Below are 13,490 nucleotides of genomic sequence, written 5' to 3' on the forward strand. Positions count from 1 at the left end.
GCTAGGGCTTGGGAATTTGGTATTTCAAAGTGGAATTTGAGGGGTCAAATGGACTACGATTTTGGTAATTTTGATATGTATAGACTCATGGCGAGATAAGGAATCCGGTGATGTTTATTTTATGATTTTTTGAGAAGTGGGCCCAGGGCTCGGGTTTTGCCAATTTCGTGAATTTCGATGTTTTTCGAGTCTTTTCGATTGGGTTATATTCCCTTAGCCTATTGTAACGTATTTGTTGTGGTTTTGGCCAGATTCAACGCGTGAGGAGGTTGATTTGTGAGGCAAGGGCATAGCGAGCTAGGATTTTGGACGGCTTGAGGTGAGTAATGATAGTAAATGATATCCTGAGGGTTTGAAACCCCGGATTTGCACAACGTAGTGCTATATTGAGGTGAAACACGCGCTTAATGGCGAGCGCGGGGTTGTTTACTACTGGGGATTGTGACTTGGTCCGTCCCGTTTGATATTTTACCACGTATTTGACTAAGCTGAAATGTTTATCATCGTGATATGGGCTTATTGCAATGTTTTGGGCTTAATGCCGATTACTTGAATCTTTCAGGGATTGTTATCACTGTTTCCTCACTATTTTGATACGTTATTTGAACTCAATCCCTATAATTATACTGTTTTGCAAACTCAGCCGCTTTAATTGAATTCTGAGGTTTTAATGACTTTTTCACTGCTGTTTGGGCAGAGAACTATTATTTTATTGATGCCCGAGGGGCTTATGATGTTTCTGGACTGAGTGAGGCTTTCAGGCCTCGAGTGATATGTGAGGAGGCTTTCATGCCTCGAGTGATATGTGAGGAGGCTTTCAGGCCTCGAGTGATATGTGAGGAGGCTTTTAGGCCTCGAGTGATATGTGAGGAGGCTTTCAGGCCTCGAGTGATATGTGAGGAGGCTTTCAGGCCTCGAGTGTGATGTGTGAAGGCTTTCAGGCCTTATGTTGATATAGCGCTTGGGCCGTAAGGGGCCCCTCCGGAGTCTGCACACCCACAGTGAGCGCGGGTACCCATGTGATATGATACTGAGCTCGAGGGGCTAATACTGTTCTGAGTGACTGATACTGAGCCCGAGGGGCTGATACCGATCTGAGTGATTGATACTGGGCCCGAGGGCCAGATTTCTACTCACTATTTACTGTTGTTTTACCTGATTTACCGGATTTTAAAAGGAGTCTTCATTTGATTCTGTACTGTTTTTCTGCTTTTATTGCCTGATATAGAATTGCTTTGTGCAGTTATGTGATTTCTTATATTCGGTTATTATTTATTATTATTACTCACTGGGTCGGAGTACTCACATTACTCCCTGCACCATGTGTACAGATACAAGCATTACGGAGTCTACCCCTGAGCACTGATTCTTCCCAGATCAAGAGGCTAGTCGGAGCGACGAGGTAGCTGTTGACGTTCACAGCCCTTATCTCTCCTATTTCATATCTTTGAGTTTCCTTCAGACCATTGTATCAGACTTTACATTTTGTAGACTTATTTTAAACTCTGTAGTAGCTCATGACTTGTGACACCCCGGTTTGGGTTGTGTCGGGTTGGTATCGTATGTTGGTATTGTTATTTCCGCATTTTATGATTGTTTACACTTGTTATGGATTTGCTAAAAGCTTAATAATTGCTTAAAGAGGTATTCGTGTTGTTCTGGCTGTCCTTGTCTTCACGAGAGACGCCATCACGACCGGGGATGGGAATTGGGTCGTGGCAAAATTCCACCAATCTATCATTTATTTCATCATGTAATTAGGGATTTGGGGTGGAAAAATTGGGGGAAAAGTGTGGAAGTTCTTAGACTAAATTTTTGAGTTTTGAAAGGCCAACTAAGGTCGGATTGAATAATTCTTGTATGGTTGGACTCGATATTGAATGGCTATTCGGATTTTATAATTTTGGTCGGGTTTCGAGACACGTAATTTCACTATTTAAATTAGTTTCCTATAGTTATATTTATAGTATGAAATTGTTTTGGCTAGATTCGAGTCGTTTGGAGTTGGAAAATCGAGGGAAATGCCTTCTAGTTTATTGCCTTAGCGTGGTTTGAGGTAAGTGACTTGCCTAACCTTTTGGTGGGGAAATTTCCGTTAGGATTTGGTTTTATTGTGATAATTGTCATATGTGAAAGCCGTGTATGCAAGGTGACGAGTGCGTACACGGGCTAAATGTGAAATTCCCAGTTTTTAGCTATGTAGTTTTCCTTCCGTTCTGTAATTGAGTTGCTTTAACATGTTGTAGTCATCGTATCTAGTCTAGTTTCACATGTCTACTAGTCTTTTATCTTATTTGCAACTTGTACTACATGTTTAGTCGAATTACTTGCTTTCTTAATTCCGTATTCATTATTTAACTGTGGGATTCTCTACTTGAAATTTGCTATCCTTGAAATATCTTGCTTTTGAGTTGCAAAGGCCATTGTTTCTATTGAGGCAATGTGTATGTTGTGAAATATTGCTTTATTTAGTTGTTGTGTCTTGGCATTTGTGTTATTGCTGAGGTGATTGTTTTGGTTGTGCGCACGAGGTTTCTGTCGTACTGTTATTATTGTTTGCACGAGGTAACTGCCATGAGGTTGTTACTATTTGTACTAGGTTTCTCAATAAGGGCTTCATTCAGCCCAGTGTGTGGTCTTGGGGTGCTCCAGTCTTGTTTGTAAAGAAGAAGGATGATTCTATGCGCATGTGTATTAATTATCGCCAGTTGAACAAGGTTACAGTGAAGAACAATATCCATTGCCATGTATTGATGACCTATTTGATCAACTACAGTGTGCCAGAGTGTTCTCCAAGATTGACTTACATTCAAGCAATCATCAGTTGAAGGTTCGGGAGCCAGATATCCCGAAGACTGCCTTCTGGACTCGGTATGGTCATTACGAGTTCCTTGTGATGTCTTTTGGGCAGACTAACTCCCCTGCAGTATTCATGCACTTGATGAATAGTGTTTTTCGGCCTTATCTTAACTCATTCATCATTTTGTTTATTAACGACATTTTGGTGTACTCCCGGAGCCGGGAGGATCATGAACAACACTTGAGGACCGCGCTCCAGACCTTAAGAGAAAAGAAGTTATATGCAAAATTTTCAAAGTGTGAATTCTGGCTTGATTCGGTAGCATTTTTGGTACATGTAGTATCGAGTGAGGGGATCAAGGTGGATGCAAAGAAGATTGAGGCAGTGCAGAGTTGGCCCAAACCGTCTTCAGCTATGAAGATTTGGAGTTTTCTTGGTTTGGCGGGGTATTACTGTCGATTTGTAGGGGGTTTCTCATCTATTGTAGAACCTATGACCTGATTGACCCAGAAGGGTGATCCGTTCAGGTGGACTGAGGAGTGTGGGGAAAGCTTTCAAAAGCTCAAGACTGCTTTGACTACAGCCCCAGTATTGGTGTTGCCTTCGGGCTCAGGGTCTTATACTGTGTACTGTGATGCATCGCGTATCGATCTTAGTGCAGTGTTGGTGCAGGATGGTAGGGTGATAGCCTACGCATCTAGATAGCTGAAGGTGCATGAGAAGAACTATCACTTCCATGACCTTCAATTAGCAGCTATTGTTCATGCCTTGAAGATCTGATGGCACTATTTGTACGGTGTCCCTTGCGAGGTCGACACCGACCACCGGAGTCTATGGCATATGTTCAAACAGAAGGATCTTACCTTGAGGTAGCGAAGGTGGTTAGAGTTGCTTAAGGACTATGATATCACCATTCTATATCATCTCGGGAAGGCCAATGTGGTGGCCGATGCCTTGAGTCACAAGGCGGAGAGCTTGGGCAGTTTAGCATATCTACCGGTAACAGAGAGGCCATTAGCCTTGGATGTTCTGGCCTTGGCCAACCAGTTTGTTAGATTGGATGTTTTCGAGCCCAGCCGAGTTTTGGCTTGTGTGTTTTTCGGTCTTCTCTTTATGATCATATCAGAGAGCGTTAGTATGACGACCCTAATTTGCTTGTCCTCAAGGACACGGTTCAGCACGGTGATGCCAAGGAGGTCACTATTGGAGATAACGGTGCATTAGGGATACAGGGCAGGCCATGTCTGCCCAATTCAGATGGTTTGCGTTAGTTGATTCTCCAGGAGGTTCACAATTCGTGGTACTCCATTTATCCAGGTACTGCGAAGATGTATCAGGACCTGAGGCAGCATTATTGGTGGAGAAAAATGAAGAAGGACAAAGTAGAGTATGTAGTTTGGTGCCTAAATTGTCAGCAGGTGAAGTATGAGCATCAACGGCCAGGTGGATTACTTCAGAAGCTAGAGATTTCGGAGTGGAAATGGGAGCGGATTACTATGGATTATGTTGTTGGGCTTCCACGGACTCAGAGAAAGTTCGATGTAGTTTGGGTGATTGCGGATAGGTTGACCAAGTCAGCTTATTTCATTCTAGTGGTGACTATTTATTCTTAAGAGCAATTGGCTCAGGTTTATATTCGCGAGATTGTCAGGCTTCATGGCATTCCGGTATCTATCATTACCGACTGGGGTACGCATTTTACATCGCGGTTCTGGAGAGCTGTAAAGCATGAGTTAGGTACCTGGGTTGAGTTGAGCACAGAATTTCACCCTCAGATGGACGGGCAATCCGAGCGCACTATTCAGATATAGGAGGATATGTTTCGTGCGTGTGAGATGGAATTTGGGGGTTCTTGGGATCAGTTCTTGCCACTTGCAAAGTTTTCCTACAATAATAACTACCAGTCGAGCATTTAAATGGCCTCGTATGAGGCTTTATATGGTAGACGGTGTCGGTCTCCGCTGGGTTCGTTTAGCCGGGTGAGGCTAGGCTATTGGGTACAGACTTGGTTCGGGATGCTTTGGAAAAGGTTAAATTGATTCAGGATCGACTCCGTATAGCCCAATCCAAACAGAAGAGTTATATGGATTGGAAGGTTCGCGACGTTGCATTCATGGTTGGGGAGCGGGTTTTGCTCCAGGTTTCGCCCATGAAGGGTGTTATGAGGTTTGGGAAGAAGGTCAAGCTGAGCCCTAGGTATATCGGACCTTTTGAGATTCTTGAGAGGATTGGAGAGGTGGCTACAGGCTTGCACTGCCACCTAGTATAACTGCAGTTTATTCACTGTTCCATATTTCTAAGCTCCGAAAGTATCACGGCGATCCGTCTCATGTGTTAGACTTCATCTAAGTCCAGTTGAACAAGGATTTGTCTTATGTTGAGGAGCCAGTGGCCATTTTGGACGGGCAGGTTCGAAAGTTGAGGTCGAAGAACATTGCTTCAGTGAAGGATCAGTGGAGGTGTCAGCCAGTCGAGGAGGCGACTTGGGAGATCGAGCATGATATGCATAGCCGTTATCCTCATCTTTTTACCACTTCAGGTATGTCTCTATACTCATTTGAGGATGAACGTTTATTTTAAGAGGCGGAGGATGTAATGACTCGGCCAGTCATTTTGAGTGTATTAGGCCTGATCCCCTATTTATTGCCTTCTCTGTGTCATCTTGTGGTTACGTGACTTGCCAGGATGTTTGGTTTTGGTTTCAGTTGAGTTTCAGAGTGAAATGAGACACATAGTCCCTAAATTGGAGTTTAATTTGTAGGAGTTGACCGTAGTTTGACTTGTGTGAATATGACTCCGGAATGGAGTTTTGATTGTTCCAATAGCTCCGTATGGTGATTTTGATTTTAGGAGCGTGTCCGGACGTTGATTTGGAGGTCCGTAGGTCGTTTTGGCGTTAATTAGCGAAAGTTGGAAGATTTTGGAAAGTTTGACCGGGAGTGGACTTTTTGATATCGGGGTCGGATTCTGATTTCCGAAGTTGGAATAGGTCCATAATGTCAATTATGACTTGTGTGCAAAATTTAGTCTCAATCAGAGTTGTTTTGGTATGAATCGATGTTGGTTTCGGGATTCGGAGGTTCATAAGTTCTTAGGCTTGAATCGATGCGCAATTCGTAATTCTAGTGTTGTTTGATGTGAGTTGACGCTTCGAGCGTGTTCGTATGATGTTTTAGGATTTGTTTGTATGCTTGATTGAGGTCCCGGGGACCTCAAGTGTGATTCGGACGATGTTTGGCGCATTTCGGAAGCTTGAAGAATTTCTGAAGCTGCTAAATTTTCTAATATCTGGTTTCCTTCATCGCGTTCGCGAGAGGTGTCTCACATTCGCAAAGGGTACCTAGGAGGCAGGAGAGATTTTTTCTTCGCGTTCGCAAAGAAGGCCACACGTTCGCGAAAAGGGCTGCAGGCTGGAGGGGACCTTACGCGTTCGCGAGAAGGGTTCTCGATCGCGAAGCTGGAGAACTTTGGTCACCGCGTCTGCGAGTGGACCCTCACGTGCATCTAATAGGAAAAATTGGCCAGTAGCATTTTCTGTTTACGCGAACACGAGGAAATTTCCGCATTCGCAAAGAAGGAATATCTGGGCAGCAGATTTAAGCTTCAAAATTGAGGGTTTATTCTACATTTCACATTTTTGACTTAGAGAGCTCGGTTTGAGGCGAAAATTCGAGGGATTTTTAGAGGATTGTTGGGGTAAGAACTCATTTTTTATTAAATTCCACTAAATTCTACTTGAAATTTCCTATCCTTGAAATATCTTGCTGTTGAGTTTGGTGGTGAGTTGCAAAGGCCGTAGTTTCTATTGAGGCAAGGTGTAAGTTGTGAAATATCGCTTAAATTAGTTGTTATGTCTTGCCATTTGTGTTATTGCTGAGGTGATTGTAATGGTTGTGTGCACGAGGTTGTTATGTCTTGACATTTGTGTTATTGCTGAGGTGATTGTTTTGGTTGTGTGCAAGAGGTTTCCATCGTGATGTTGTTATTGTTTGCACGTGGTTTCTGCCTTGCGGTTGTTACTATTTGCACAAGGTTTCTGCCGTGCTTTTGTGATTATTGATACACATGCGGTGGTATAAGGTTTGGGTGTTGAAACGCATGCGGTGAGATAAGGTGGTCTTGATGCGCGTGGCTAGTAGGGGAACTACTAGAAGCCATGCGATGTGATAAGATAGGCTGAAACGCGGGATGCTATTCGGAAAAATGATTTTTAAGACAAAATATAAAGGCTCTTGTGGTGATATAAGGAAAGATTGTGAGTTATTTTTATGATTTGGGACTACGAGGCGGTATCTCGGGAGTGCCCTGTTGATTTTCTCTACTTGCTGTATTGTTTGGTTGATGTTTCCTTAACATGTAAAATCCTTGTTTTCCTTTCGTGTTGTGTTAACTTCCTTAATTTCGTGTTTTTACTTTTCCGCAAATTCTTTATTGTTTCATTTCTCTGTCATTTCATTATATCTCCTATTTTGTTTCGTATTATCTCTAGTAGGGCCTTGACCTGACCTCGTCACTACTCTACCGAAGTTAGGCTTGGCACTTACTGGGTACCATTGTTATATACTCATACTACGCTTCTGCATATGTTTTTGTGCAGATCCAGGTACATCCTATCATCCTCGGTATTAGTGCGTTGAGTTGCTTTACTTCAGAGACTTCAAGGTACACATGTCCGCGTCCGCAGGCCTCGAAGTCCCCTTCTATCCTGTTCTTTTCTTATTTCTTTACATCTTTAAAGACAATGATGTATATGAGTGTTCAGTACTGTATCTAGAGCTTGTGACTTTTATTTACACCGGGTTTTTGGGAGATGTACATGTTGAGTTGCAGACTTTATTCATATAGTTGCTGATGTTTTTGAAATTTAAATTAGTATTCAGTTATTCCGCATGTTTGTTAGGCTTACCTAATCTTAGAAACTAGGTGCCGTCACGACATCCTACGGAGGGGATTTGGGGTCGTGACAGGCCTAATTTTCTGGGCTTCCTAAACAATCTTTTCTTTTTGTCTGATAAAACTTTACTTTTGGTTGTGGTTAATCAGGCGTACAGTCGACTATGCCCCATTTTGCTTGACTATGACTGTTTTAAGTGTATATAAATATGTCATGCATGTTTTATTATTATTAGCTGATATCATTTGTATCTGTTATTTCTCTTTTTGGTTGATGTCAAAGGGGGAGAACAAAAAGAGTAAAAAAACAGGGGGAGCAGGAATACAAACAAGATGCAAAGACAGGGGGAGCAGGAATACAAACAAGATGCAAAGACAGGGGGAGCAGAAGTACAACCTTGAAAGGGAAGTGTCCCCAAATCTGTCAAACTCTTTTGATTTATTGTCATCATCAAAAAGGGGGAGATTGTTAGGTTTAGAATTTTAATGATGACTAAAAATAAAAAGTACTTGACTAATGTGAATCTACTATGTGTGTAGGTTCACTAATCAAAACTATGTAGGGGTAAGAGGCGTAAGAAGCAATCAAAGAGCCAACGACTATGATATTCAAATTTTTCCATCAAAGGAATAGAAGAAAGGAAAGGGAATCAATCAAATGGGAAAAGGACTTTCAAAGACACAAGGAAGGAAAGGAAATCAATCAAGTACAAGAAATCAGTGGAAGGCTCAAGAGCAAATGATTGGGAAGATAAAGGAGCTAGTATGCATATGATGAGCGCAAAACACAACACAAAATTGATGCTCACTAGCCAAAGATAGTATAGTTTAATTATCATCTCCACAGGGATTGAATTTAAACAATGTTCAAGTAATTTCTGGCTTAAATGTTATTCAGGATGATTAATACTTTGGTTGGAATGATTATGAACTACAACTAACAATTAAAAGTAAAGAAAATGACAATTGATCGCGAAGAACTAGAGACTAGCAGAATTGGATTGTTATCAATGTGAGAAATAAGGGTTATGACATGACAAGTGCGAGATTGTTGTTCTGGAATTGACACTGTTAAATTTCACTCTTAATGTTCTGTTGATTCTCTCGAATTCAACATGTTATTATCTTATTATTGTGATTCAGGTTCCTCTCTCGATTAAACCTAAACTGCTCAAATAAGCTAATATGAAGTGTGAGAAACTTGCAAGAATCTATTGGTAAAAATGGTCTAAGAGAAACTTCTCTTGAATATTTCTCAATCTAATTCAAAAGGTAGATCACAAAGCTCCTTCGATTACTTAAAGAAGTACCACAATAAAATTAGGCATGCTTCGCAATAATATTCAGTATTATGCTTCTCTTCCAATTAAACACAATAATGAATATAGTCACACCTAGAGTTAAAGCTCTTCCAATAAATTCAAGAAATGAAACAATAATCAAATCCATGGGTAACAATCAAGTCACAAAATCATGTCAAACCGTAATAAAAACTACTCCACAATCATAGAGGAAGTCACCACAAATAGAATTAAAGAGTAAGAAAACATTAATCTAACATTACAATCCAAACTTCCTTATTAAATTGATGGAAAGATAATGAAATCTTGTGTCTTGAAGCCTCCAATTCTCAGCTTCCAAGGTTAAAAGTCCCCTAAAAATCACGTTTTTGGTATATTAATACCATGCAGAAACGGGTACGGATGAAACTATCCTTTCCAAGCCGAAGTGAGACAACACTATAAGAAAATTACACAGGCACAGCACGCCTCGTGTCTCCCCATGCGCCACGCCAGTGGGAAAGTTCAGAGAGTGGGTTTTTTTTTCCTCTAAATGAATTTCGCACTAGCACTTTTTACACCATGGCGCGGCAGTGCATTTTTTCCAAAGTAATTTTTTTTCTTAATTTTTAACATCCAGACTTGGTACTCGAGCCCCAAACACGATTCGAGCTTAATTCTTTGGGTTTTACTCAGACTTCAAAGCTCCAAATCATCTTAGCTTCAAAATTGCTTCTTCATTCGAAATCACATCATACACAACATAACATACGTAATAAGTACAAAGTACTAACAAGTAGCTCAAATACAATAAAAGTGTAGTATTAGAGTGTAAAATGTAGCTAAAATACGAGTTTCTAGCCTACCATCAACACCCCACACTTAAATCATTGCTCGTTCTCGAGCAATCAAACTACACTTCACCTCGAGACGACTGTTTCATCAAACAACTTCCCTAACTCATCATGCCAAGAATATTTAAAGCAAACTAAGCACCTCATCATAAAATCCTAGTCTCAAGACTCGATTCAAAAGTACCACATATTTTTCAAAAACCTGCTCACTTACTCTAACACAGAGGCCAAAGACTTTACCTTTCCTTCGCAAATCATGTGTCCTCACTCCAAAGACAGAGAGTAGTTTCACACATAATAAAATTCAAGAACAAATAGAAACTCAATATAGAAATAAAACTCACTCTTAGAATTAAAACTCATGTTCCATAGAAGACGCATCGTATGCTTGTCCGTAGTGTAAACTCCACTAATTGAGTTCATTCAGTCAAAGATAAAGTAGGACTTTATATTGGTTGTAATGTAAGTTGCGGGACGGGTAGGATACATTTGGATATAATGACTACTCCTCCCTGAACACTTTAATACATACAATTCAAAATCGAAACCCAACACTTATTTTGAACCAAACCCCAACCTTCACATCATAATAATATCAGCTCTCAATTTCTTTAAGCACAAATATATCATGAGCTACCACTAGCAAGGAATTTATTTTTTTTCCACACAAAATACATATTTTCTTCGACTTCTTCTTCTTTTTCTTTTTCAATTCCCTACAAGTGGCTCTTACTTTTTTTCAAAAATGTGTACCTTTCTCCTATTGTTCTCAGTTCCACTCAAATCCCCAACCATACATCAACTTAGCTTTTAGCAAGCTCATAAAAACTTCAAGTGCTCAAGAGAGGTAAAGGTTCAAACAAATAGTCAATTTAAAAAAAGGGGTCAGGCTTGTAGTGTGGTTGCCAAAGAATTAAGATTACAGGCTCAAAGGGATAACTAGGATACACACAATTATACGGGTAACATGCATATAATTGGCTCACAAAGAAATGTTTGTATCACTTTTTAGAATGAACAAGACTACCCTTTTACTTTGTAAACACACAAGGCAAGTTCTACATATCAATTGTCATTCACAGAATATCGACAAAATCTCACACACACCATGGCACATAACTCACTTAGGACCAGATCTATCCCGATTCTCTGGTCAAAGCAGTTAAGTAAAGTCAAAATCAAATAATTTAAGGCACTACAATACATGAGTCAAGAACTGAGCCTAGGCGTCACAACTAAGGCACTCACCTATCTCAAGATACAAGAAAAGTTATCTCCACTAATTAGCACTATGACACAAGACTCTTTATTCCTATTAAAAGAAAAATTAACTACACTCGGTTCAAGCAAAAACCTTTGGAAAAGAATCGCAGCACACATAAACTAAGGGGGAATTATTACACTACCTAAGAAACTAAAACAAAAATGAAAAACAAAAACAATTTTTTTTCTTCGAATTTAATCTCTCAAGAAGACAGTCGAGGAAATCCATCGTTGGGAAAGTTAAAAAAAATCAAATAAAACAAAAGAAAACAAACACAAATGTATATATTTATATCCCTCACCCCACACTTTAAATTATGGCATGTTCCTGTGACATACAAATAAAAAGTAAGAGGTAAAGAGAACTCTCTTGAATCATCTAGTCTGGGTCTGAATCGAAGTAGGGGTCCACTTTGCATGCCCGACCCAGTGCACATATCCATGTTGAAAGTTCTTTTCTGCCTTCGTTGGGTACACCCACACTTATGAGGCTTACTCTCTCCGGATTCAGACTGTGCAGTCGACTTGTCTCTAGGTGTCCCTATTGATTCATTCATCTTGAACACCACTCTTTTTTCCCCCATTCTTAGCATGAGTTGGCTCTCCTGAATGTCCGCAATAGCTCTGCTAGTAGCTAAGAATGGTCTCCCTAAAATCAGAGGGACCTCCTTATTCTCTTCCATATTCACCATGATGAAGTCCATAGGGAACACAATTTTAACCACCCGAACTAGCACATCTTCCACTATTCCTTCTAGTATGATCGTGGTCTGAGCCGCCAGCTGCAAAGATACAGGTATAGATCTGGCTTCTCCAATATCTCCCTCTGATTTCCTAAAAATGGACAAAGGCATAAGTTTAATAGAAGCACTTGAATCACACAAAGATTTTTCAAATTTAGTACTTCCTAAAGAGCAAAGTATAGTAAAACTACCTAGATATTCACACTTTTGAGGGAGCTTATTTTTTAGAATGGCACTACAATACTCTGTGAGCTTGACAACTGATGTCTCGTCCACTTTATGCTTGTTGGACAACATCTCCTTCAGGAACTCAGCATAGGCTAGCATCTGCGAGAGCACCTTTGTGAAAGGTAGATTAACATGCACCTGCTTGAGCACATCTAAAAAATGCCCAAATTGTTTTTCCAGCTTATCTCTTCTCTGCTTCTAAGGGAAAGGTAGAGCAGACATATATTTACTCTCTTCAGTCTCATCATTCATTGAATTCCCATCCTTCTTCTTTTTCAGAGTTATAGTCATCCCTTTCTTCTTCAGACCATCATCTGGATCTACCCTCACTTCACCTTCTTGATTGTTTCTATTTTTCTGCTCCTCTGCAATCTTTACATGTCCTTCAATCAACTCATATTTTTGTTTTTCAATGGGGTCCTTCAATACATGCCCACTTCTCAAAGACACTGCATTTATTATTATGTTTTTATTTCTTTCAGTATCAGCAAGGAGAGTTCCTGGAACCCTCTCAGACAATAGATTAGCAAGTTGCCCCACCTATCTTTCCAAGTTTTGAATGGATGTGCCATGAGTTTCAAGCCTTTCATCTGCTTTAATTATAAAGGCCTTCATCGGGTCTTCCATGCTGGACTGATTATACCGTGGAGGTTGGTATTGCTGTCTTTGCTGTTGAGAAAACCTGGAGCTCCCTATCCCTGGGGTCTGGAGTTATTCTGTTGCCATGCATTCGCACTACCACCTGGTGAACTCCAAGAAAAACCTGGGTGCCTCTGCCCCATAGGGTTTAAATTATTGCCACTTTGGTAGTTGCCTATGTCAAAGCTCCCCACAGCATTTACCACTTTATCTGTAGTCGAGTCCTGACACTCATGCGTTGGATGACCCATTCCATAAAAATTGCAAACCGATGGTGACTGGCTCTGGACCTTGGATAAGGTTAAATTTCTTATCCTCTGGCCATGGTGTCTAGTTGGGCTTGCACTGATGTGTTAGAGTCTACTTGGTGAACCCCAGATGATTTTCTTCTATCATTACTCTCAGTGAGCTATTTGTTTGCATCTTCAGAGAGCTCATCAAGAATTCCAACAATCTCCTTAGGAGTCTTCTGTAACGACCCGGCCGGTCGTTTTCGGAATTTTCGCCCCGCCCCATTAACTGCTTCCCCTAAGTTCATTTCTGCTATTTTGGTTTGCCGGGACGTTCGGTGTTGGGATTCGGAGTGTTTTGGGACACTTAGACCCTAAATGAGAGCTTAAGAGTTGAAAAATGGTCCGTAATTGGAATAGTGTGAAGACGACCTCGGAATGGAAATCTGATGGTTCCGTTAGCTCCGTTAGGTGATTTCGGGGTTGGGAGCGTGTTCGGAATGTATTTTGGAGACTCGTAGCTCATTTAGGCTTGAAATGCCGAAGTTTGAATTTTTGAA

The 13,490-nt window shown here is 40.7% G+C and overlaps 1 protein-coding gene across 1 annotated transcript; it reads right to left on the bottom strand.

The window, feature by feature from the left end:
• Positions 1–4,000: 4,000 nt before the first annotated feature.
• LOC109209166 lies at positions 4,001–12,791 on the bottom strand. Its single transcript, XM_019372376.1, has 5 exons — positions 12,705–12,791; positions 12,292–12,601; positions 12,078–12,213; positions 11,587–11,924; positions 4,001–4,260 (listed from the first exon to the last, which is right to left on the bottom strand). The coding sequence occupies exons 1-5, from the start codon at positions 12,789–12,791 to the stop codon at positions 4,001–4,003; spliced, it is 1,131 nt and encodes a 376-aa protein (XP_019227921.1).
• Positions 12,792–13,490: the final 699 nt, after the last annotated feature.

This window comes from Nicotiana attenuata, unplaced genomic scaffold (genome assembly GCF_001879085.1).
Source record: "Nicotiana attenuata strain UT unplaced genomic scaffold, NIATTr2, whole genome shotgun sequence".
Lineage (NCBI taxonomy): Eukaryota > Viridiplantae > Streptophyta > Magnoliopsida > Solanales > Solanaceae > Nicotiana > Nicotiana attenuata.